We start from the raw sequence: 27,712 nt of genomic DNA, 5'->3' as shown, positions 1-27,712 counted from the left end.
GCTCGTAATAAAAAACCCTCAATACCTTTGTATAGTGAATATAGATTTTTAATTAGAGTTATAAAGTTACTTACTCCATTCCCAATAGTTAATGGATTTGTTTTCGTATTTATTATAAGAAACCAAACTCAGCTGTATTATAAAATATCTCTTTCCTGTTTTTTAACTGGTGACAGCCCTGATCAGCCACTGTAACGCCATAACGTGACTTAGAGTGAAATAAAACAGACGTGCATTTTGCTGAACCGGGAACTCAGGGTATGTCATTTCTTAATTTGTTAACTATGTTTTAGTGTTGTTTATTTTATGCCCAGATCACTATATTTATAAAGGCAAGTACACAAAAGTTTAGAATATTTTTTTCTTACGTTTGCGAAGCGAACCCATGTTTTTTTTGTTTCTATGTAGCTATAGGAAAAGTTTGAGTTTTAGTTATACGTTTGGAAACTGCTTATATGTATTTTTTTAACATAATCGGTCGAATTTTGATGATGATTTTAACTTTATTCCAAACTAATAAACTGTTATTAGTTTTTAATACGTACTTACTTAATACATATTATAATATCGGCTAATATTTTAAACTGTTTTTAATTATGAAGTCTGGTATTTGTATTTCTATTCTATTTAAGTAGATAACGAGGATTTTTAATATTAAAAAAAAAATCAATCCATGGTGTTTTATTTTTATAGGTTTAACTATATTTATAGCTAGTATGAGTATCTAGGCACAAGTAGGTATGTGTTTTTATTATTCTATTTGGGCAAAAAATAGACAACATAAAGCAGATACCATCGAATGATAGCATTGAATTAAGTTAATATGAATTGTGATTACTTTGGTGCGGGATAAAATTATTGTACCTATGTGCTTCTGCGATAAACTTGGTCTTATTTTTTATCTTTCTCGTATTCATGTCAATTATGTATTATTATTACCCATACCAATATCAACAGAGCCTCTCAGAATGAGAAGGGCTTAATAAGTAGTCCACCACGCTGGCCATGTGTGGATTGTTAGAGTTAACACCCCTTTGAGAACATTATGGAGAGAACTCTCAGGCATGCAAGTTTGCTTACGATGTTTTCCTTCTATATTTAGGCAAGATCACTTTTAATTGCCTTAAGTAAAACCGCACATATCTTCGAAACGTTAGATGCATGAAAATTATAATATTATTTACAAATTATTATTCCTTTTAGTTTTTTTTTCCGAAATTGCAATGCAAACGTAAAAAAATTACTTCATTATATGAACTTACATAGAATCATATTTACTTACCTATTTATAATAACGGTCAAAATATCGAGAAAATCAACCAAGGATATGATTTTAAATTTTATTAAATCCCCACCCAAAAAATATTTGGATTGATAAGTATATGAACGGTTTACGTCTCTAATAAATGTTCAATTAATAAAATGGAACTAATTTTTACATGTGTTTTGATTCTAAAACTAATGATAAATACTACAAAATTACAGATGCAATATTGGTATATTGCTTTCTGAATATTGAGTAATATGTACAAAGACAAGTTTCCCCTAGAAGGTATTCGAAATTCAAATTAAAAAATTCTTTATTCGTGTAGGCATATAATATTCATATAATAGCAGGCGTTCGTTTGTTTAATTAATTAAGTATTCTGAGGTTATAAATATACTTGAGATGTATATTTTTAGACTAGGTAAAATATGAAATTTCGAGGAATTTATAAGGGGGAATTGTGAAAAATAATATTTATATATGTCTACATGAATAAAGAATTTTTTAATATGATTTATGAACTCAGACCACTAAGCTGTTTACTTAAATGTTTTTAATTTGAATTTCAAACCTTCAAAGTCACGCCCTCATATAATATGTGTGCACAAATATACAAGTTTTACGTCACTGTGTTGTTTCTGTCGGCTGAGGAGTTCTGTTCTCTATCTGTAATGATATTCAACAGATGTTCACCAAATTTGGGCCTAGCTTAACTGATGATACAACCTTACAAATAAAAAAGATTTATTGAAGTCGGTTTAGATATGGCAGAGTTATGGTGTAAAATCGTCTAAATCTTTCAATCGTTATCCTGCAGGCAATTCTATTGTTTTTTTAGCTTAAATATCTTAAATGTTAATCGTTCAATAATCTGTTTAGTAGTTTCCGCGTAATGAGCTATTAGACAGACAGACAAAAATTAAACTAAATATTTTTTTGGGTTTTCTATGGAACTTCTCCTTATTAAAATTTTCATAGAATATTAAATGAAACACTAATAGTTTTATTGTTAGTAGGAACTTTAAAATATCGTTTCTTAGTGGATTTATATTGTTGAACCTACACTTACACTTAAAATACACTATCCAAAATTAATGTTTCTAGGGACAGCAGTTTTGGCTGTGTGTAGATTTCTGAGTGGGTCATAACTTTAAATTTAATACCTCTTTGGTGAAGTTTTTCCAAAAACTGAGAAAAACACAAATTTGTTTATTTTATTCGATATAACTTGAAAAATGCCGGACTTTCATTCCCTATTGAAACCACGTAAAAGTAGATTTTCAAAAAATTTTAAACTGTCTCGTTTTCCTTGTAGTTACGATGTCTCACTATTGTTGATTACGTGGTTGGATTCCCGGGACAATAGTGGTCAAGGTATTGCGATTTCCTCAGAAAAAATGTCAGTTGCAGCTCAGAGTTATAAAATTAGGTCTGTCTACCCCTGTGCCAAAGTGCGTTAAGCCGTAGTGCCAGTTACTAACGCGATAGCATTTAAAGTCATTGAAGCAGCGTTGTGTTCTAATGCTCTTAATATCCTCTCGCCTCCAGCCCAGCCAGCCCAGCTGTGGGGTACTAGTAGACTAAGGGTAACCTAACTGTCTGACTGCCTAAAGGCAGATATTTCATTTACACGTAGCCGAGTGTTCTGTTCAAAATGGAATCGCTTCAGGCGAAAACAAAATAATTTTCGAAATGATTTTTCTGTAGCGTTGTGCTTGCGGCAATGCTCGCGGGCACTCATCTTGGCTAGTTCCATAACGACACAGCTTAAGTATCAAACAGTTCTGCGAAGATTGAAAACGGTTGCCTAAGGGCGATGCTTTGCATCGCCAGTTTATGAATTGTAGCCATAACAACGCAATGATTTAACGTGGCATACGTACCATTTAAAATATATGGAAAAAGATGCAGCGTCGACGCTTCGACGATGCAACGCACCAATGAGGCAGAGCTCAAAGCTTTTAACGGATAACTTAAAAAATACCTTAAATGAATTCTGAAAAGTATATTGTATATTCTGAAACTTCCACTAGAATTATATTATACATTTATCAATTTGGTGACGCTTGCCAGCTAACTTTAAAAGCCAACTTCATGCCAACTTCAACTTTATAGCTCCCCAACAATATTCTCACAAACATAACACATTGGTTCCTAAATCGTAACCTACTCTATGGCATGGCCCTGATTCTGTTTAGATATTCAAGTTGTTTTGACCATGAAAGAAATGTCGGAATATTTTTTTTTACCTCATTTAGTGTGCAGGCAAAATCAATGTTTATCACCACAGAAACTTATAACTATGACGTAAAAATATTAAACTTAAATCTAAATATGTCCAAAAAGACGGTCTTATCGCTAACGAACGATCTCTTCCATTAGGCTAGGGATCTCCCTTGATATGTATTTTTTACAAAAAATAAAAAGGTGTACGAGTGAATATGAAAGTTGTAGTATACGTCGTAAGTAAATGTTATCATCGCGTACGTAATTAATGCACTTCAAAATACTTTACACAAAATTGCTGAACTGTACGGTCGTTAAACTGTGATACACTGTTTGCCAGCGGCGTCGGCGTCGACGTCGCGGAATTTGCCCGTAGCATCTCGTTCGCCCTCGTTCATTCTAAAGGTATGGCCACACTTTTAAGCATAAATTCCTTTTTTTTGAACATGAAAGGAAAAAAAAACTCAAATAAAGGTGAGCATTTAATTAAAACAGTTAGATTTAAAAGAAAAGAACGTAGATCTTTTGATTAATGACAGTATTGACTATGATTTTGTCATGTCTAAAATAGTGATTGTATACTCATTAGCCCCATTTTGTGTGGATCTTTCTCATAGATACCATTACGCCACGGGGTGGCACAATTGTTATGTTGACGTACAACTTTACTCTCATCATTATTTACATGTTATAAAGCCGAAGAAATTACGCTTTTATAAATCTCAAGCTTCCATTTTTGTAATGGTTTTTTATCGCATGGACCTATAACCCACTATAGTACGCTCAAAATAAAATTAGGTATGATTAGATCCGTAGAAGAACCAGAGTTACTGACATAGCTCAAAGAGTCGCGAAGCTAAATTGGCAATGGGCGGAACACAAAGCTCGAAGAACCGATAGACATTGGGGTCCCAAGGACCTGGAATGGCGACCTCACACCGGTAAACACGGATAGTTGACCTCCGACGAGGTGGACGAATGACGTTCAGAATTATAAGATCGTGGCATTTAGAACTTACAAAAGACCTATGCCCAGCAGTAAATATGTAATATCATAAATATCTATTCTAGTATATAATACGTTTGTACAGGTATTTTTACTATAAATATTATTTATTTTCTACATACTTTATGCACAACCCACTTTCCAACTTTTTACCAGATTCGCAGTCTCAGGTTGCCTTTAAAAGTTAACTATTAGCAATTAAGGCCGTCTTATGTCATGTTTTTACTATTTCGTTGTGTTGCAATGAAGTTTTTCTATTTATATTCAATTCTACCTACACCTCTATAGCCAAGTAAGGAGAAAATATTCCTAGAGCACCACTGATACTGAAGCTATATAATCAATTTTAACTATTCTTGAATTTGTTTCTACAATCACTTTTATAAATGCTAAACTATGACAAGAATTTAAGTTTCTATTAACCTAACGACCGATCGCAATGTTGTGTCTATTTACAAATTCTTTTACTTGTTAGAATGCGCTAATCACTCGTCCATATTACAGACTAGAACTATTTATTACGGTTGTTTACAAATCCCGACCACGCTCTTCCCACCGGAACACAGCATTAAAACAATGGTGGTTAACAGCAATTAATAACAAATGAATACTGATCAAAATAATAATAAATTAATAACGATCGATATAATAATTTTAGGCGAGGCTTTGTTTCATCCCAAGGCAAATTAATTTAACTATAGAGGAAACAGGAAGGGCGCTTATAACCTGCGGCTACGCTTTAAGCCAGAGATTACGATAAACGCCATTGTGTTTTGTTGGTACTTAACGTAATTACTCACGTAGTCAATACGTTAATTTAAACACACTTTAGCGGTGATAGCTGAGTGGGTAAGGCTTCGACTTCCTTGTCGGAGGGACATCATTCCATGCCCTAGAAGCACCTGTAAATTTTCGGAGTTACGTGCGTTTTAAGAGCATTACCAGCAGCAAGTGTGATGGCAGTCAAAGGCCATCTTGTAGTGGTGTATATATAAAATTTAAAATTTTATAAACTATAAACTTAGGATATATACAAAATTGATAGGCGGGAGTTTATAAAATTTAAAATTTTAAAAACTCCCGCCTATCAATTTTGTATATATCCTAAGTTCTGATTTGATCACGTAGAGATACTCCCCATCGTCCGCTGATTGACTCTGAGCCTTCTTATGACCTAAAATAATAAGTAATTCAAAGGAAATACTCGTATATCCAAGGTTTCAACAAATTACCAGTTCACATCTTGGTGATTTCTCTTCAAAAGTTAAAAGTTTTTGCTAAAGCAAAGTTAATAGAAAAGTTGTTTTATAATATAAATGAATTACGATAGAAAGCTTGGGTATGAAATATTACTCTCATAGTTCTATGAATAGTTTTAATGGCAATGTGAGATGGTGGTAACAAAAAGGACCCTGCTTAGTTTGCTGTGGGCTTATCTTCTTATACGGTCGTTTGGAGCCCTCGCTATAGCTTTAGTTTGATGTTTACGAATGCAGTTACCATCGTCACCTATTACGTATATTATTTATTCTATGGACTTATTTGAATAAAGAAATATTTGACTTTGACTTTGACTATAAAGGTTGCCTGTAAGAGATTGCTTGCAGCAATAAGCTCACCTTTGCATGTCTACAATGTGTTTTACTGTAAACATCTCTATGTTTCTTTCGTTTTATGTTTAGCGTGCAATATAGTGCTATACTTCTTACTTATATCTACTTCTTCTTCTTCTAAAATAGGTAAAATATAATGTTATTTTTGTACACTCTAGTTATATTATGTCCTCTAGTAGACGACACCGCTTAAGCGGCTAAGTAAATTTATCGTTCAACTTCTGAAATTTTTTTTTTTACAATTCTGTCTTCTAATTCAACTACCTCGTTGGTTTATTGTTTAGCATCTTCGAGCACGGATCGCTTGGTTCTATGTTCTAATTCTGGGGCAGTTGAATAAAAGGTTATTTTTCCAAAAAAAGTAGCAAGCGGCGTAAGAGTTTGATTCCTACATGATAACAATATTTTACGTTATGTGAACGTTATGTTTTACGCTATAAGGTTGCAAAATCTGGACTCTTAAAACATACCTTCAAGAGGAACGTTTTCAGAGCGTTTTTCTTACTAGAAAGTCTCTGGAGCAATTTTTTTTTTGTAAATTCAATGTCCAGTCGCTACCATTTCATTTTATTAAAAAGTTAAATACTTTAGAAAACCTAACGCTCTAAAATGACTGATAAAACATTAATTTATCGCCACTTTATTATGTTCAAAAGTGTACAAAAAAATAAAATGAAAGAGAAGTCTTTCTTAAAAATTTTCATGACAATAATAATTGAATCGCCTCAGTTTTTGTTATAAAACAGGGGAATACGAAATGTCGGATTCGTGAGATTTTATAGGTAAAATGGGTCTTCGCGACCTACATCTGTCCCTATCGCACTCTAAGGCAATAGTTTTTGCAAATACCTATTCATCAGATTTGTCCTAGCATCTTATTAAGCGCATTATTCGATATTAGCCTAAGCTTTATATCCTAGGCTACGGTAGCCTCACATTTATATCGATATCGATATAAATCTAGGTAGATTTTGTATCTACTTTTCACAGAGCAAAAGATTGACAGGTTTTCTGGCGTAGTAGTTCAGAGATCAGAGAATAACAGGTGTCAAACAAAAACTACATAATAAAGTACTATATTGATTTTATTTAAAAGCATATTAATTATTACTTGTTTCAACGGTGAAGGAAAACACCGTAAGGGAACCCGCATGGCTGATGCGTTCTGCGTAATGTTCTCAAAGGTGTGCGGAGTCCACCAATCTGCATTGGGCCAATTAATTACAGCGTGGCCTTAACTCCTTCTCATTGTGGGGCACGTGTCCCGTAGTGAGCCGGTAAATGAGTTGATATGATGATCATAATGATTGATTTTATGTATTTCTGCAAAATACATAGCTCGGATGAACGATGGATGTTGGCGCTTCAAGGTGCTGGTACGAAAAGGTGTCACCGGGTGGCACCTTACGCCTTAAACACAAGCGGCCAAAGACGAGCGCTATACCTGACGGGAGCCCCATAAACTGCTGTGGACATCCATCGGTTGAGATGACAACAACGGTTAAACCTACAAGTTTGTAGCATTTTCTTGTTAAAGTTAAATTTTAATTTATAGTCTAAGTAAGCAGTATAAGAAAGCTTCAACGTAGCAACTTTATCTAATTACTAGCGACCCATCCCGGCTTCACACGCATAGATATAAATTTAAAAATTACTTTTCTTAAAAGGGCAAACTGTTTTTGGTGACTTAATTATAAAAGTTAGTTGTCGCTGGATTTTTTGTAGGCATTATCCAGCTCGGCAGCTCTACCTACTTTAAGGTACCTACTTTACCGATCACAACAATTTTTTTTTCTTTAAAAAGGTTAATTTTAAATATAGGCTAAATTTCATTTTAGTAATATTAACTGAAGGAATCATGTTTGTAAAGCAAGCAACTAACGAGATACTTAATACGTCGCGAATTACTTATTCTGGACTTTGTCTGACACTCGTGTGTCTTGATTCGCATGTGCCGACTGAATAGTCCATCGTATTATATGTATACTCAAAAATGACCGAAAATCGAAATGTATGCTAATAGGGTAACGCGGGTGAAATCGCTGCAAACATCTAGTTTCATCATTATAAGCTCATAATCGGCCCGCAACATGTTGCGGACATGTTGGTCTCCTCTCTGACTGGAATGGATTAACGCTGGCTAAGTGCGGATTGGTAGACTTCAGACAGCTTTAAGAACGCAATGGCGGACTCACAGGCATGCAGGTTAAAAATTCACGTATTCGAAACTCATAACTCATAAGTTAGAGGACAGCAATCGTACTCGGTCACCCCGAGAGGGAAACCGAAGCTTTAACCACTACGCTATCATTGCGTCCAGTACGCAGTAATTGTATCTTTATTCAGAAAATAAAAAATTATTGTATAGAAACAATTTTGTTGGAAACATTTTGCAAGTAATTTGTATAGAACCGAATTTAATAGGCGGCGCAACATAATACCCAATTGTACCTATGTACTGCACGAGCAAACATCTGGTACCTACTTCAATAATTAACGCAATTTGTTGTATCATATTAGTCCTGCCTGCGGCTTCGCTGTAAACGCGTAAATGTAAAAGTTTCTATGCGAAACAAGGACAGACAAGCCAAGCCATTTAGCGTTCCGGTACGAAAGTCTGTTTAGTTGTTTCGTTTAACTGCCATATCACTAACAGGTTAGCCCGTAAGAAACTTGTAGTGAAATAAAAAAGGCACTGACTTTGGCATTTGTAAAATTTATAGTTTTTATATAAATTCAATTCAATTCAATTTATTTAAAGTAGGCCCAGTTTATAAGCTCTTTTGAAACTTCAAGTCAGTCTGTTTGTAGTGACTCTACCACCGGTTCGGAAGGCAGATTTCATCAAGAAGAGCCGGCAAGAAACTCAGCAGATTGAACATGTGCATTTATACTGTTTAATTACAAATCTTTATTCAAAACCATTCAGTTATTACTTATAACAGGTATTATAAAATAGTTCAGTTTAGGGTTTTTCTTAGACTCTAGGAAAAACAAAAGCCGCAATTTTTTATAAGACAGAAATGTACACGAGCGTATTTCTGTCTTCAGTCACACCTAACGCAAATTATTAACACCCATTATGTTAAAAAAGTTTCAATTCATTGCTGCGTGGAAACAAACAGACAACACACACTTATAATATTTATAGATTTTCCGCGTTCGTCGTCCGCAATAAAAAATCCCGTAGGAACTGTTTGTTTTTGGGATAAAAAGAAGACTATCCTACTCTTCTTATTTATAAGAAACCCTATAGCAAAATTCAAGTTTTGGTTGCTCGTTTAGGGGTGTAAGGAGGGGCAAACGAACAAACACACTTTCGCATTTATAATATTAGTAAGGATTATGAACTTTGTAAGCACATCGCTCGTAACTTTATATAAAACTGGTCATAATATTTTTATCTTATGACCACGAATGTTGAAAACGATGCAAGATGGCGGCTAACACGACGTGCGACGATGCGACCGCCCCGGGGTGGACGGGCCCGAGCGCTTGCATTGCCCCGGGCGCAGGCCTGTTATACTTAAACCCAGGCCCGGAGTCCTATGCCCCCTTCAAAAGTATTGCTACATTTATAAGGCTCTTTACACTGTACTTCGGAATTTATAGCCATGCCAACAAGAGATTTATTTCATACACTAGCTGTTGCACGCACTACGATCGCGTTCATTTTATTTTTGCTCAGGCTCAAAATTATACAGTGACTTCTCCAGTAGTATATAATTATATGAAGTATAAGCTACAATAATTATATTTCGTGTATATACATATCTCGTGGCACACATGTGCATCATCATCGTCATCATTATCAGCATTTCAGCGGACGTCCACTGCTTAACAAACATTTCCCAAGAAGCGCCACCACACATGGCCTTTCTCATCCATCCACTCCCTTCACTCTCATTATGTCGTCGGTCCATCGTGCTGTAGGGTGCCACACTACCCTCGCTTGTTCGTGGTCTCCACTCTAGAACTTTCCTGAACAGCCATCGCACCTACGACAAACATGGCATGCCTATTACCATTACAATTGGACGAAAGTTTGGGCTAGTGACTTTGGTTCTCATGAGGATGTCTTCGCATGATCGCCACGAGATAATTATCTCTACTCGTGACACGTATTTATTCTATAGATATAGACAAGATAATGGGTAGACAATATGTCATTCTCGCGCATGCTAGCCTTGCAGGATGCAAGCTATCTCTGGGTCAAATTTTATAAAGATTAGTGAAGGTTAGGCCAAACATAAAAAACAAACAAACAAACTGACTCACTTTCGCAATTAATATTGATAAAATTGATTGCAAAAGTGAGTCTGTCGCGCAAATTGTATTCAAATCTGTTCAGTATTATTTTAAAAAATTACATTCTTGGAGTCACGACTGGTCTACCATTTTATTAAATGTATATTTATTATTCTTCTGGACAGCCTGCTGTCCCTTTTTTTGAGTCCGATTGATTGATCCCATTTTGGCAATGTAATTTGTGAAGCTGTAACGAGTATCTAAGGAACTTAAATTTGGATTAAATAAAACTCCGTTGCTTAGCAATTTATTTAAAAAATAAGGCATAGTGCCATTTGATGTTTAGATAAAAAGCGTTTGTATTCTCTAAGTACAGGAAGAATTTATTCCGCCATTATATAAAAATGGTGCGTTAAATGGTTGTGAACGTGAAAGCGTAATTTTGTTGATAACATTTATTTATTGAATGAATTTTGTATGAAAAAATTTCATTATTTCAATAAATCCGGTTTTGCATAAAGTTTTATTGATACTCCGTTCCTTTTAGTTGTAGCTTTATGAAATATAGCCTAAAGCCATCGCCAATAAATGGACTATCTACAAAGCAGCTCTCAAAAGTTGAAGAGTTTGTTTGTTCACCAAACAAAAAAAAATCTATTGGATGCCAGCAACTGCGTAGAATTTCTTATATCAGTGATTTCTCCCGAAAGATGTGCTCTTTGATATAATTTGGATAATATAGGGTGTTTTGTATTTATTCATTGAAATTTTCGTCCCCTGTTTAAAGGGGCAGCATTTCAAAATATACTTTGTCAGTAGGTACACAGGTAGGGTTCTCAAGGAACAGTTTCGCAAAATTTTAAATTTCAACGTTCAACGGTTTGAACTATACGGTATCTGTCAGGCATTTCAATCATATTTTATCAGCTATCTACTAGTCACTGGCCTCCCCCCACAATGAGAAGGGTTTAGGACGTAGTCCGCCGCACTGACCCAGTGCGGATTCGTGGACTTCACACGGAAGCAAGTGATATTTAAATGCCTTAAAATGTGCATAACTTACGAAAGTTAGAGGCGAGTGCTGGCATTCAAACTCGTCCCCCCGAAAGATAAGCCGAAGTCCTGGACTGGGCTATCACCGATTCTTTGTAGTGCCATAGTGGTACACTAATATTGGCTACACATACAATCGTATTGGTAGATGTTTCGATTACCAAGTAGGCACTTATGAGTATGACATAGGTACCTACTATATATTTAACCGCCGCGGGCAAGTTTATAATGAAACCATACGAGGTACACTGTGGCCCCCAGCGATTGCGACGCGCCGTGATACGAAATACAGTAGCTCTCTTATGATTATAGTAAATTTTAACCCGCCCATTTGTCAAGCGAACTGTTAGTACAGTTTGCATCACGCAAAAAGGTAACAGATGTTCGCACCGAGAGAACATGCAAAATTATATGTTTGACTTTTGGTAGAGGTAAAACGGGTCTCCGACATACGAAATAAAAGTGAAGTGCGCCATCAGATTAGCGACCCATAGTGCCCTGCGTACATGTATCATCATCAATAACCTTTAACAGTCCTGGACTAAAAGCCTCTCCCAACGGGAGGGTTCATCAATATTGCATAGAAGCAGGCGTTACATTGCGGAAACCCATAATATATTATGAAAATTAAGCTTAATTTGCTATACTCCGCGAACAGCAGCAGAATTTGTATGGTGCAATTTAAAATTACTTCAATCCGTATACTCCACACCAACGAACGTTTTGTTGGTTCGTTGGTACGCACGTTTCGCTCCCGAAACCGGAGCATCCTCAGGAGATGTTGACTTTAAAATGAATAATTGTTAAGTCAACAACAAACAAAATTAAAAAATTGTTAGGTTTCAGATTCTGCTGCTGTTCGCGGAGTATAGCAAATTAAGCTTAATTTTCATGATATTTCATAACACAATCACCAAGCTGTACAGACGGGCTTGTGACTCCTAAAAGTAAGAGATGCGTGCCGGGGATAAACTGGGCTTATCGACTAGCTTTAGCTTTCGGGCTGATGATTACCTGTTTTTATTTCAGACCTATCTTTAGGACTCAAGGAAGATCCTTCAGCTATGGATCCTCCGAAGTTCGAGTGCCGTTTCTCGTTTATGCGAAAGTCAAAGGAGCCGGAGGTTCCAGTACCCCAGGCCGCGACACCAGCGCACGACGAGGCTCCAGTTCACATCGACGTTGGTGGTGTTATATACACCTCCACCCTACGGACCCTAACCAAGTAAGTGCCCTTATCACAGAAGACAGGAAACAATATATTTTTATCACAGAAGCGGTGATAGCCAAGTGGTTAAGCATCGGCTACCCTTTCGAGCACAGAGTTTGACCCATAGTATTCACCCTTAACTTTTCGGAGTTATGTGTGTTTTAAGTTTAGCAATTGTATTAAATTTCACTTGCTTTAACGGTGTAGGAAAACATCGTGAGGAAACTTGTATGCCTGCAGCCAGTGGCGTGCATAGAGGGTATGCACAGGGTATGCAGATGATATAAAATTAAAAAGATCTCCAGTACGACTTTGACTTATACTATAATACTTTTCAAGTAAGTTAATCGACAATCTTAAAAGGGTTCTATATTCCATTGAAATAAGAACATACAGAATCCCCATTCAGTCAGTATTGTATCCCCATTCAGTCAGGGTTGTATCCAAAAGCAGTGAAAACGCCTCGTGTAAATTTTGCTAGCTCACAAACTTTTTCTTATTTTCCCATTTCATGGTATTCGTTTAGAAAATTAGAGGTAAAATAATTAGTGTATGGAACCGTTTGTTTTAAAAACACTACTAATGTGGAGTGGTTTATGATACTTAAATATTAGTCGTGTACACGGTTTCTGTATATTCTTAATTCTACGTTCTCTCCATTCTTTCTGCGGAATTAATAAAATACGGAAACAACCGCGGGCTTACAGCTAAGTAGCGAGTTATATTTTTGAAGCATTTTCGGAGGACATCGAGTCTACCACTTTACAACAAATGTGGCCTCGGGTGCTTCATTATAAAGCGGTATTTCTGTACTGCCTTAGGAAATCTCTTGGGCCTCCAATGTACGCCGCTTGAATACGGGGACCTATTTTATTTTACTCACCGACTTTCCAAAATGGAGGTTCTGTATTCGGAGCTTTTTATATTTATACCTACTACAGTTTATTCTCATACTTGCGAGTTTTTTTATTTTATCAACCTATTCATTTTACAAAGGCGTCCTTTCTTATAGAGCAGAGGTTTCAGAGTTTCGACACACAGCTCCAATGCGGGTCGGTGGACTTTGACCGTAATCATATGCTGTTTATACTAATCGACTTGAAGTGATAAAACCGAGACACTTGGCTGGAAACCACCAGTTTTCTAAGTTATTAGAGTTTTACGCAATTATAATTTCTCTTGCACGGGAGGAAAACGGGAGGAAACCTGCATACCTAAAGTTCTCGATAATGTTCTCAAAAGTGTGTGAAGTCCACCAATCTGCACTAGGCCAGTATGGTGGGCTACGGCCTTAACCTCTTCTCATTGTGAGAGGAGACCCTTGCCCTGTAGTGGGCCAGTAATAGGTGGATATGATGATGACGATGATGATGAAACCTCGTGATACGTAGTACGTACGTTACGTTACCACCAGTCCTAGTTTGACCCAAGAAAAAAAAAAACGTTATATATGTAGAGAATATAAAAGCAAAGAGTAGCAAGACTCATGAAGCACGAAATATCTAAGAAAAATAAATGTTAACTCCATTAATGGTGACAATGAAAGAACAGTATTTATAATAGACCCGTAAATTCCTATTATAAAAAGTAGTTTTGCACGTTAACACTATAACTTCCTTGCACCCTGCCTATACAAACTTTTAAAAAAAGGTACCTTAAAAGACATGACCAATCGAGAAATTAAGACATACATTAAATCTAGGCTAAAAGATTACGATTATGTGGGTACAGAGAAAATATTTCCTAAGAATATCTAATTTAAATAAAACAAATTACAAATTAAAATTGAAACAAAAAAAATTACACACAAACACACACGCACACACACGCATACAAACACGCGCACACCCACAAAGAAATCAAATTTACCTACCTAAGCACCCGCCTCAAAAATTTATATAATTCTCTTTTTTTTTTCATTTATTTATTTTTCTTTATATAATTTTCCCTGTAAAATTGACAAACGTTTGTTAATAAGACCATAGATATAGACACTGTCTCCTGTAACACAGTTTTAACTACCGCAGGAGACAGGGCTTCACACTCATGAAATGTATGCGTTTATTTTGATAAAATAAAGATATTATTATTATTATTTCTATCATTTTTTTTTTTTTTTTTTTTAAATTATTAACAATGCTTAAGAATAAATTAAAAAACACTAAACACATTATTATTATTAATGTTTAAGGGCCGATTGGCGCAGTTAGCAGCGACCCTTTATACCATTATTGTGAGGTGATGGTGATAACCACATTCGTTAACTTAAAACTAAAGCTAGGAGGGTTCCAAAATACCGCCAGCCCGCTACTATCTTAGACTGCATCATCACTTACCACTGGGTGAGATTGCAGTCAAGGGCTAACTTACTGGTCCGGGAAAAATGAAAAAAAATTACTGGTCCGGGGGTGCTGACTAAAGTGAAAACTCATATTTTTTGATGGGGTACCCCATTTCAAAACCCCTATTCATAACCCAATAATCCTTTATTGGGTTATGAATTGTATTTTATTTATGATTTGAGAGCCCGCTTCGCCGGGCTAGATTTTGCTTTATTCTATTTCAACAATAAACTTACATCATAAAATTTTTAATTTAAGTCTCATAATATAATAAATCATTTATTTCTCTCCGTATTCATTCTCTTCTATTCTCTTCTAGAGCGGGTGAAGATCATTATCTACACCCATGTACACCTAACAATAGAATACCATCATAGTAAATTAAAGCTGTATTAAAGTTTGACAGTTCAAAAATAGGAGTGGTCCGATCATCACCAAACTTTACAGGATTACTTGGCAGGGCACTTCAGAGATTCCCTGAAAGTTTCATTGAAATCGGTCCAGCCGTTTCGGAGCCTATACGGAACATACCTACACACTTTCTCTTTTATATATATAGATTAGAAACTTTAAGATACATTTAATAATATTCTTTCATTAATCATTGTTAACCATTTCGACTACTTTTGTATCATTCACTTCAAAATAAATGCAAGCTGTTTGTAATGCATTAAAAATTAAATAAAATAAAACATTGAAATTACTCGTATATCAGAAATTATCATGCTCGCTCTTAATTTGTATTCCAAATGTTTCCGTTTTATTTGTACCAGTGGTAAAAGCCTCGGACGGTATCATGGCCCGCGGCGTTGTACTGCCTTTATAATCAACGCCCTATGGGTACATGCGCTCCATTTTGTTCTGCGCCACAAAAACATATTATGGCGTATGTATTTTAAACAACTACATAACCAATTGCTTGTAATAAAACATATATTTGTAAATGGATACCGAAATAATTCTACACAGGCTTTGGGTACATTATTTACTGTATTTGAGACTTATCTGTGAAACCGAAACGCTAATAGTTTTTATGTAAACCACTACCATAAGGGCCTCATAAAAAGGCTAGGAGTCACTCAGCGGGCGATGGAGAGAGCTATGCTCGGAGTATCTCTACGCGATCGAATCAGTAATGTGGAGATTCGTAGAAGAACCAGAGTTACCGACATAGCACAACGAGTCGCGAAGCTGAAGTGTCAATGGGCCGGGCACATAGTTCGGAGAAAGGATGGACGTTGGGGTCCCAAGGTACTGGAATGGCAGCCCCAAACTGGTAAGCGTAGCGTTGGTCGACCCCCAACGAGGTGGACAGACGACATTAAGCGCGTCGCAAGTAGCTGCTGGATCCAAGCGGCACAGAACCGTGGAATTCGGAACTCCCTACAAAACCTATGTCCAGCAGTGGACGTCTATCGGTTGATGTGGTGATGATGATGAAACCACTACCATAGCTTTTACTGAAAGAAATCAGATATACCCCTCAGGCAACATTTAAATTCAAGTGAGTCCTGTCACTAATTTATTAGGTACGTATCGCATAACGTAGGTACTATGCGCGTGCTGGTATTTTATCTTAAAAAAAAGTAAAAACTTATAACATTTTGGTTTTAATATTTTTAAAGGGAGATTCCTTATGAAATATACTTATGCAGCCTCCAACAGTATTTCGTAATTCGTTTACATACAATAACAATTATCTTTTTTACTATATTCTAAACTATTAGGAATCTCCTAAGTTTAGTACCCTCTTTAGCACTAGGTGTGCAAAAGGGATTTTCCCATTTATTTATTTTCCATTAAGAGTTATTTAGTTACACACCGTTTCCGCTGTCTCCGCCGTCTGAGAAGCGTGCTTGCCTTTGTGCTTAAAAAAGATGTATCGCCTAAACGCTATTCCTTCTGGCCACATATTTTTCATCCATAAACACTACTGATAACTTACTATTATGGATATCAAATTTATAAGCTTCTTTTAATGTACTACCAAGAAAATTTACTTGCTGCCTTAACTGATGCTCAAAAAATGTTGCCATGTTTTTGGCGACCTTCCTGGCGCAGTGGTGAGCGCTGTATATTTAAAGTTAGAGGTCCCGGGTTCGATTCCCGGCAGGGGAGATGGGAGAATTTATTTTTCATGAATTTTCTCTGGTCTGGTGTGAGGCCTCGGCCGTGGCTAGTTACCACCCTCCCGACAAAGACGTGTCGCTAAGCGATTTAGAGTTCCGGTATGATGTCGCGTAGAAACCGTTTATGGGTTAAATAAAACTGCCATACCCCCTGACAGGTTAGCCCGCTACCATATTTGACTAGGGGAATATTTGATTAGGGGGAAAAAAAAGTTCTAAAACATTATGTTATAATGTTGATGACATTGACCCTCAGTCAGTTGACCCTCAGTCTTTAACATCCCACTTCTGGGCATAGGTCTTCTCTCTCATAAGAAAGATTTTCGAGCATATACCCACCACGCTTCATTTATAATAACCTGGGCTGACGGTTTAATGTGCATTCCATTATGGGTGAAAACAAGTAATATTTAACCGTTTATATTAAAAACTCCGAAAGCTAGTGCTTGGCGGGGATCAAACCCGATGCCCTAAATAGGGAGGTTTAAGTACTAACCACTAGGCTATCACCGCTAAAAATGTTCCTTATTTAACGGACGATCCCTTAGAAACTTGTTCATAAGTAATACGGAGGGACGCGACAGCATTGCCTCAGGATAAGAACGAAACCCTGTGGCTTAGTACCTACTCTCTCTTCTATTTTGATTGATGTCCTCAGGACATAAGGGCGAGGTGCACACGAAGCGAGTTTTGCCCCCGAGCTTCGGCCGGGAACTTTTGTATCTTAGATTTTTGAATAAATCCAATAATAATTTACAATTTGGTATTAGTAGCAGCAAAAAAACTTATTAATTCAACAAATAACGTAAATTACCATGATTTCAGCTTAAAGCTTTTTTGTATGTTACAAATATTTTATTTTAAAAATCTGAAGTTAGAGTTACTTTGCCGACTGTTACGTTTTTCCGAACGTGATATGTGAAAATGTATTTTTTTTTAAATATTATTTATTGACTGACTTTTCGTCGTCCTTCTTCGTGTTTATTATGGTTTTTTCTGGAATAAACGTCTATATTTGCCTATGATACAGTTAATGATTCCAGAATTCATGTCGATTGGTGGATTAAATAGGGTGTAAAGTAAGGCCAAACAAACACACTTTGCAAAATATATTAGTACGGATAATAGTAGCTGAATCTTTTTAAACGCTTTGGTTTCGCTTGTCTTGAAAATCAAAATGTTACCCATTTCAATTCGCCCAGTGGATAGGAACAAAGCGGTGTTAGCCCAGAAGGTTGGATGTCGACCTTCTCGAGGGGTGAGTTCGAATCCCAGCACGCATCTCTAACTTTTCTAGATTATTTTAGCAATTAAAATATCACTTGCTTCAACGGTGAAGGAAAACATCGTGAGGAAACCTGCATGCCTTAGAGTTCTCATGCATCAGAGGTGTGTGGAGTCCACCAATCCACACTGCCAGCATGTTGGACTAAGGTCTTAACACAAATCTGCACTGGGCCAGAGTAGTGGACTACGACCTTAACCCCTACTCATTGTGTGAAGAGACCCGTGCCATGTAGTGGATCGGTAATTAAACCATAGGTATAAAAGGAACGAGAAGATCCTTGGGAGAATTTTAGTTATCAACCTAGCTCAAAGAGTTGCGAAGCTAAACTGGCAGTTGTACTTTGCTCGGCGAACCGATGGACGTTGGGATTCCAAGAGTTGGAATGGTGACCTCGCCACGGTAAACACAGCGTTGGTAGACCCCCCACGAGGTGGACGGATGACACGAAGTTAGTCGCAGGGAGCAAGCGGCACAAGGCCGTGGTATGTGGAACTCCCTTTATATCCAGCAGAAGACGTCCGTTGGTTGACATGGTGTTAATACTAATACCGCATAGTTAATGTTTGCGTTTTCATTTGCAGATATCCGGACTCAAGACTTGGGATGATGTTCTCTGGCAAGATCCCCTTAATAGTTGATAAGCTGAAACAGCACTATTTCATCGACCGAGACGGTGCGATGTTCCGACACATTCTCAACTTCTTGCGGAACGACACGGTGCTGCTTCCTTACAACTACAAATACCTAGAATTGCTGTTTCGAGAGGCCCAGTTCTTTGAATTAGATGGTAAGGATAATAAAGTACTGACAAGCATGTGCGCCTATAGTATTATTTGGAGAGATTGCAATCAGGCCGTAAAGGAGTTATCCAAACTGTTTTTTTTTAATGCATATGAAATAAATATAACGGAACCGATAGGATTCGATCCTCTAGTAATGTACTGTTCTAAGGCTACGAAATTAGTATATGTCTTTTTATATCAGTCAGTCTGAAGCGCCATCTAGTAAGAAACATTGTAGTTACGATCTACTTTTTCAAATATACATATTACAATGAGACACTTATGAAGCAAGAGACGACACATTTTTTTTTAATTTTTGTTTTTATCTCATTTGCCAACATCAGGTATTTTTGTTTTTCTTCTGTATTCTACTGCAAGTTAGCATTACGTACTCGTGTGGACATACGTGAAGAGTTAAACAATGTAGACACTGATTTATATTCAATAAATCTTTTCACTATAATGTCGTGGTATGTCAATAACATATGTCCATTGGGCTCCAGTCTCTACTCTCACAGAAGAAAAAAGAAGAGATATACTGTCACATAACGCTGCTAATCCTTCTAATATGTATTATAAATTCGGAAGTTAATATGGAAGGATGGATGTTACTTTTTCACGCAAAAACTATAGATTATACCCGGGATTAACACATAAGCTGCTTCTAATCCCGGGAAAATCTACGGTTCCCGCAGGATTCATGAAGAACCTAAAAACCGCGTTCGAAGCCGCGGGCAACAGCTTTAACAGGTTTAATTATAAATTCCAAGTTTTAAATAGAAGCAGCTGTGACTTTGCAGAAGTTAATGATATGCCATGAACATGTTCACCCTCTGTTTGCTTAACGACAACTACACATCCGCAAACTAATAACTTCTCTACACGCTACCCGTGTTTGTTAGTTGGAGAGTTTTGCTCCCACGCCGGAGTTCCAGGATATGTTGACTTCTCAATGCAAAATTATTGCCAAGTATAAATTACGACAAATGACAACTAATAACACGGGAAACAATCTACAATACGATAACAAAAAAAATATATTATAATTTAAATTAAAACACCCCCTTATTTCTTCTGGTGTACATTATTTTACTAGTCCAGCACTTTTATTTGATACCCATATCGAGATTGAGAGAGAAAAAATGAAATTAGCCATTTTTTGGTGGCGGCCATCCTGGATATAAAAAATGTTATAGTGTATAGTTTTCAACGAGTCTAGCCTCCCATTGAAACATAAAAAAATACACACACATACACACACATATACACTCACACACGTACACGTCAAACTTATATACCTACATCCCGTCGTTTTTGCGTCGGGGGTTAACAATACAATATCGCAATCATTATTAAACTATTACCGTTACATATCACATCTTCCCATACTAAAAGGATTTAAGCATTCTCCGCCACGATATCTAAGTGCGGATTGGTATATTTAAAATCCCTCTGAGAATATTATTAAGAACTATCAGGAATATTCACTACTATAACTATCAACTACTAAATAACTATATCAACTATCTCACGATGTCCTTCACCTTTAAAATAAGTGACATTTTAAAACGCACATAGCTCAGAATAATTAGCGGTGCATACCGGAGATCGGTTTTCCCGATATTATATTATATTCGCTGAAGTATCCGAGCTCCAAGTGTTAATTGTTAAATTACATTTTTTCAGTAATGGCTCAGCAGGTGTGGGCGCTAATGGAGATCCGTGATTTAGAGAAGTTGGACAAGTTAGACAAGAACTTATCGTAAATTGCCAGGTTTGTGTAAAATTTATTTATTCTCAACTATATTTGTCTAAGATGGCTAAGATGGTATCGAGCACACATGTTATGGGTACGGCAGTTATAAATTCGAATTCAAATTCAAATTCGTAATTTCTTTATTCATTCATGTAGGCACAGGCACTTATGAAGCGTTCATACATATATGTTTACACAATTGGGATGGTGATAACTTCGTTCGCCACCTTAAACCTAAAGCTACGAGGGTTCGAAACGCGCCCTGATCTAAGAAGAGCCAAACTTAGCCGGGTAAATTTTTTTTTGTTATCACCATCTGACAGTAAAAATTAAGCTATGAAGCTAGCGCAATTCACACCCAAACTTTTATATCATTTAAGTAATCCTTAATATTATAATAGGATTTTTCTGTAAGCTTACGTTTTATTCTAGGTCGTTTAACTCATATATACCGATTAGGGGTAATCGGTTTCTACGCGGCATTTAACGCTAAATCGCTTTGCGGTACATCTTTATCGGTAGGGTGGTATTTAACTAGACACGGCAGAAGCCTCGTACGAGACCATACCAGCCAAAAGTCTGAATTTTTTAATTCCCATATTGCCCATGCACTTAAATCCACAGTGCTCCGCGCGTAGATAGACGTCGTATGGTGCTAAATCAGCGCCATCTCTGTAAACGTTTGTAAACTACCACCAAACTACCACGGACCTTTAAAGAACTACAGCGTGATTTATATTTGCATTAGTTAAGTAGCATCCGGCGATTTTAAAAGTTGTGCTTATTGTGATTCGGACAGAAATTTGCCAGTAAAGTTGTAAGTTTACAGTAAACTATGAAAAATGGAAGCCCCATTCGATTTTTTCTATTGCTCCGCCAAGATCTATTTTTTCGCCGATTCCTGCACGGCTAGCATGGGCAGGAGACCATGATCTCTATAATTATCTAGGGCAAAGTATAAAAATTTATATTTTCCCACAGTGGAAATAATATCCAAATGATATAATATGGTTAATAATAAACGGCGGTAAACTTTTCCTATTCCATGTTCCCGTACTTTAGCAGGTGGACACGTTAATTATATCCCTTGTCAGGGGATATAATCGGGGGATATAATTTTTGCCTCCTGTCTGTGCTATCCCTGCAGTGCATGGTTACCCACCGAGCGAAGTCCATCCCGGCAACTAAAATCTCCCGTGGCTTGACAGCGTGCGGGCCTTCTCCAAGCGGCTGGTCGGGGGTATGGGCCTCGAGGCAACGCCTCCTTACTCGGGTCATATTCGCAGCAGCTATGCTACCCTGGTATTGGTTATTTAAGCACCTTTCTAAGGGCTAGGGCCCGCCAGGTCAGGTTGACAGGAGAGGATAGTGTGGCGGTCTCCACATTATCTAACTAGATGGAGCCACAAAAATCATCGCGCTAGCGATGGGTTCAGAAATAATGACATTACCTACAACTTCCAAAGATGGATGGTAGGACCTCGGTCCCCGAGCACAAACACCCGATTTGAGGGAGATCTTCGTATTGTTACGGTCGAGCGTATCACTGTAGCTGCCGTACAATAGTAAAGTTCATTATTTAACAAGTCGAAAATCATTGAACTCGCCTGTATTAAGACACAACTTACCACTTAAAAAAAAAACAGTAAAAATAGACGGGCCAAGCCTATGACCCACGTAATGGTAAAAATAAAAGCCTAAAATAAAAACCAGAGCTACACTACCACTACTATACTGCTACAGTTAAAATAGCCCATTTACAAACTAAACTCACCTCTTAACTAGTGCAAATGTAAATCAGGCTTAAGACTTGTATAATGTAAGTTACTTGCCATAACTCTGAATGACTATTTACAAGTAAACCTACCGACAGATGAAGGATCGTTTGTTATGTCCTGGATAAAAAAATATAATGATCTCTGTCCTTCTCAAGGATGCAAAGGATTCTATATGTGTGACAAATTTAAATCAAGTGATTACTCACACGTTATTAGGTTAGCCCGTAGGTCCTGTGGGCGTATCGGTCTTTTATCTTTAATAGGGTAGTCTAACACTTGAATTATTTTGTATGGAAAAATAAATATACTTCTTTTGTTATAATATTTTTACAGAGTGAATCCTTTTGAAATATAATTTTGCTCCTTTGAATAGTATTCCTTAATTCGGTTACACGGTTACACATAGTTATTATTTTCAAAAAACCATCCCGATAGTTTTTTCCGTAACTTTATTCTTATTAGCGGTGAGAGCCCAGTGGCTTCAGTTTTGGAGGGCCGAGTTCGAATCCCAGCACGCACCTATGACTTTTCAAAGTTATTATATATAAGTTTTCAGTAATTAAAAGATCGCTTCAACGGTGAAGGAAAACATCGTGAGGCCGCCTGCACGCCGGATAGTTCTCTCTAACATTTTCCAAGGTCCAAAAGGTTAAGTCCAATCCGTACTGGGCCGGCGGGGTTGAACCCTTCTCATTGTGGGACCGTGCTCTGTAGTGAGCCGGTAATGGATTGATATAATGATGATAATGATGATTCTTAAATATATATTCTATTCTTTTAATTTTCAGAATCTTCTGAAGCGACAAGGTGTGGTGCACGCACTGGTGACGTCGAAGGTCATGAAATAGTATGCTATAACAAAGTAGCGGAATGCGTAAAAAACAGAACATTTGCCGAGTTTTGTGTTCCTGCGTACGTTTTTATAGTTCCTGCTTAGTATCCACTTGTATATAAATTATGTATACTCAATATGCATACATATTTCATTCATTATCAATAAATGTCCGAATCTTAGAATCTACAACTACTTTTTCAACCGATTGATTTTATTATAGACTATTATCGAAATATCAAAGAATGTACATACGATATATATCACAAATATTGTTATAATTAGTACAATTATTTAAACGTAATTTTTATTAGTAGTTGGCTACTTAAAGAGAAATACAATGTGCTTTCCATGAATATCAAAAGTTTTTCTCACTTAACCATCCGAAATAATAAAACTACAGAAGTTTATAGAATTCCGCTCCGATCGAGACTGTGAAAAGAACTTTTACTTCACAAAAAGATTTAATTCACCAAGCGATTTAATTCATGATCATCATCATCCTTTAAAAGGCACCCTTTTAAAGTCTCACTGCTGGGCACAAGTTTCGTGTCTCGTACGAGACACGGTTTAAGAGCGTAGACTCACCATGCTGCTCCAATGTGGGTTTGTGCGCTTTAATGACTATTACTACAATTAAATGATAATAGCCGGGACCGATGGCTTTACGTGCTCTCCGAGGCACGGAGGCTGGTACGGAAAATTCTTTTATTGAAAATACACAATTTTTTTTTTAATTTGGCCCGACCCGTGATTCGAATCTAGGATCTCGTGATTCGTCGTTGGACGTGCTAGCTACTAGACCAAACGTAACATGTAAACTGCGAGGCAGTGCAAAAAGCTTTAAATGTGTGTGTAAGCGCAGCATGTCTTAGTCTCACGCGAGAGTAAAGCGTAGACGTGGCACGTTCTACGCGCATATTCGTAGCGTGGTCAAAATATGTTGGGGAAAAAGTTTCTTCGCATTTCATAAGTAGACTCAAGACAAAGAATATGGTGGAATAGTCCCATGTTTGAGACACAGATTTTACTAGTGTTCCGGCAGCAACTCCCTCTGAGACCTACCCGTCCCTCTTGTAAACTTAACAATATCTCCTATGGAGAGGTTTGCTAAGTCTTCTTCATTTATTCTTTCCTTTACTTATAGTTCCCATCTAACCAGCGCGTACATAGGGCACTCAGCTATGGAGTTACATTTAGTTCCAGTATATGTTATAGATAACATGATCCCGTTGCTGTAGAAATCTTTGGACTTCCGATAAAAAAAAAGTGACAAGTAGTTTTAGCAGTAGCAAGACTGCCGGTAGATAACCATTTTATTACATTACGTTGTTACATTTTATATTTTATAACATAGTATATAATATAATAATTGATTAGACCGATTACTGACGTAGAAACAGCAAGACTTGTTTACTTCGCGTACTTTCATAGTGTGATGTCTTACGGGATCTTATCATGGGGCAAAGCTGCTGATATTGAAACTATATTCTTATTGCAGAAATAGGTATACTTACGGTAGCCTCACAATATATTTATAACAATATAGTATTTGTAAGACAACATATTAGTCTGTATAAACAAAAAGTGGATATAAACAGTCGACTTACAAGAAATGGTCATAAATTAGTGACATCTGCATATCGTCTGCGAAAGGTGCAAAAGTCATTTGTGGGATTGAGTATACGATTTTATAATATGATTCCTAAGGTAATTTTGGACCTACCAATGCATAAATTTAAAGAATGTGTTAAAACACATTTATAACAGCGAGGTTATTATACAATTGATGAGTTTCTTAATGACAAGGTTGCTTGGAAGCATCCGGCTCCGCTTTCATCTCTCACAAGATAGAAAAATGAATGTTAAAATGTAAAATGTAAATTTTTGATGTCGGAAAAGAGCAACTGCTGAGTTTCTTGCCGGCTTCTTCTCGGTAGAATCTGCCTTCAGAACCGGTGGTAGAGTCACTACACACGGACAGACTTGACGTTTCAAAAGTGCTTGTATTAGGCCTACTTGAAATAAATGAATTTTGAATTTTGAATTTTATATTACTACATCTCTCCGCTTATCGATGTAAACTAAATAAATAGACTAAGCATTCACATATCAATCTACTTATAACATTATATGAAATTATTTCATATTATAAATTATTTCACTATCAATATACCTTCTCCGAAAACAAAGTGAAAAAAGGACGTTACATTTTAATACTTTCTATAACATAGAATTAGAACCTTTACATAATACAACATTGAAATTCTGTTAACCCAAAAAAAGGGTCTGAGCATACGCGAATATTCCCATGTTTTAAGCCATTATTACGAAAGCATTGAACATGAACACGACACGAAAGCAGTCGGATGCTGGACCTTATGTATATCCTCCAGCTGCTTCGCTTTATAAAGCTTATCTCGTAGCCCTAGCGCAATTTTCCGTGATGGACATATACTTGGTTGCATCATTTTATCTATAACTATCCAATGTATCCCCGGTAACTTTCCTAAATCTGAGAATAAATCCCTTTAGCTTTTATCTATATCAAGTGTATCAACTCTTTGTATCAATCCTAACTTAACTCAAGCCCTCAACCCTAATATATTCTAATTGTGACAAAATACTCAACATCGATCCGGTAAAGGATAACTGATTACCCTCAGGATCCGATGTTGATGTAATCGGTGACAATGAGAGTAATCAGAGGTCAAAGGCCTGGACAGAAATATAAAGTCTAATATTTCTGTCCATTGTGTACTAGGGCTTTGTAGGGAGTAGAATATAGGGGATTTGTTGGGAAAGCTATTAGTTGGTTAGGGAGGCTGGTGTACTTTAGATAACTAGTCGGGCTAAACTATGACAAAGTGGGTGAGACGATAGCTGTAACAGCTTGCAAACAAAGCGGCCACAAAGATATTGACGGTGGATGTGTAAAAGAGGATCAAAAAGTTCAACCTGCGAAGCATTTGTGAAGGTGGATTTAATTGCAACTAGAATTATTCTAAGGCACCTATACAGAATTTCGTTTAGTTTCCCAGGAGCTTATCTGTTAAAGGGATCGAAGACTAACATACAGTAATCCATATGGCTTCGTACTAAGGCATTATACAATAATTTTAATGCATAGAATGCTACTGCTCGTAGTATGTTTACAATGAGCCCTTTCAGCCGGTTGTCTAAATAACTACCTAAAAATATTGCTTTATCTGTCAGGATGTTGGCTTAATTTTCTCTTCTTTGTAAACACCACTGCCTCAGTTTTGTCCACTGATAGGGACTAGCCGTGGTCAGACAACCACTGGCCTTGATAATATTAAGCAGAATTGATTCAACAGGATACTTCCTCCATACTGCCTGAGTTGTGGCAGAGGACAATAATATCTGCATATCGTAAAATGTTACAGAAACTGGTAACAGACAATTCAAGGTCATGTGTATAAATTCTATAGAGCAGAGGGCTGAGGACTGAGCCTTGAGGGAGACCTTTCCAGACTAGTCTGGGGGGAAGAGATATATATGTGTTTTACCAGAATAGATCTGCAAAATAGCAGACTACATATGAAAGGGGAGGTGACAATATTTCTACTTTCTATAAGTTAAAAGAAAGTAGAAATGTTCCATGCTAGTTCTAGTTCCACTCCTATCCAGTCGGTTTTTAAGAGGTGTTCTTTTACCTCAGCTAAAGTAGATGACAAAGCTATGGGTCGGTATGAATTTGAGTCCAAAGGATTTTTTTGAGGTATGAGAATAGGCATGACTGTTTGAGATAACCAAGAGGTTGGTAAAGTACCAGTTTCAAAACATTTCTGATTATTTTTAGGTAGTAAAGTTCATCTTGTCATATAGTTTAGCCAGGAAGGAATACGGAATACAATCTTCCTCTGAAATTGGATCTTTCAGACTCTAAGAGCGATTTGAAGCTCAGAGAAAGAAAAGGGAGCATCAATTTCATCAGTAGCGCGAGCTCGCGTAGAGCTAGGAAATGATCACTTGTCCATATAGTAAACATAAGTTGGAGCCAGTTTGGCTGCAAAGTAATTAAGCCAGTCATAAGGATTGTTAGAAGAAGGATCAATATGGCTTAGGGAGCGACGGAATCTCCTCACCAATGTCCAGACAATAGTAGAGGGAGAGCGGGGATTAAGAGATTAACAGAATTGTATCCAGCTAGATCTTTTC

General features: G+C 36.9%; 1 protein-coding gene across 1 annotated transcript; it reads left to right on the top strand.

The window, feature by feature from the left end:
• Positions 1-220: 220 nt before the first annotated feature.
• LOC120636593 (BTB/POZ domain-containing protein KCTD1) lies at positions 221-23,612 on the top strand. Its single transcript, XM_039908139.1, has 5 exons — positions 221-258; positions 12,443-12,638; positions 18,964-19,169; positions 20,851-20,938; positions 23,487-23,612. The coding sequence occupies exons 2-4, from the start codon at positions 12,478-12,480 to the stop codon at positions 20,928-20,930; spliced, it is 447 nt and encodes a 148-aa protein (XP_039764073.1). The 5' UTR covers positions 221-258; positions 12,443-12,477; the 3' UTR covers positions 20,931-20,938; positions 23,487-23,612.
• Positions 23,613-27,712: the final 4,100 nt, after the last annotated feature.

The sequence above is a fragment of the Pararge aegeria genome, chromosome Z (genome assembly GCF_905163445.1).
Source record: "Pararge aegeria chromosome Z, ilParAegt1.1, whole genome shotgun sequence".
NCBI lineage: Eukaryota > Metazoa > Arthropoda > Insecta > Lepidoptera > Nymphalidae > Pararge > Pararge aegeria.
This window is presented reverse-complemented; position numbering and strand designations above follow the sequence as displayed.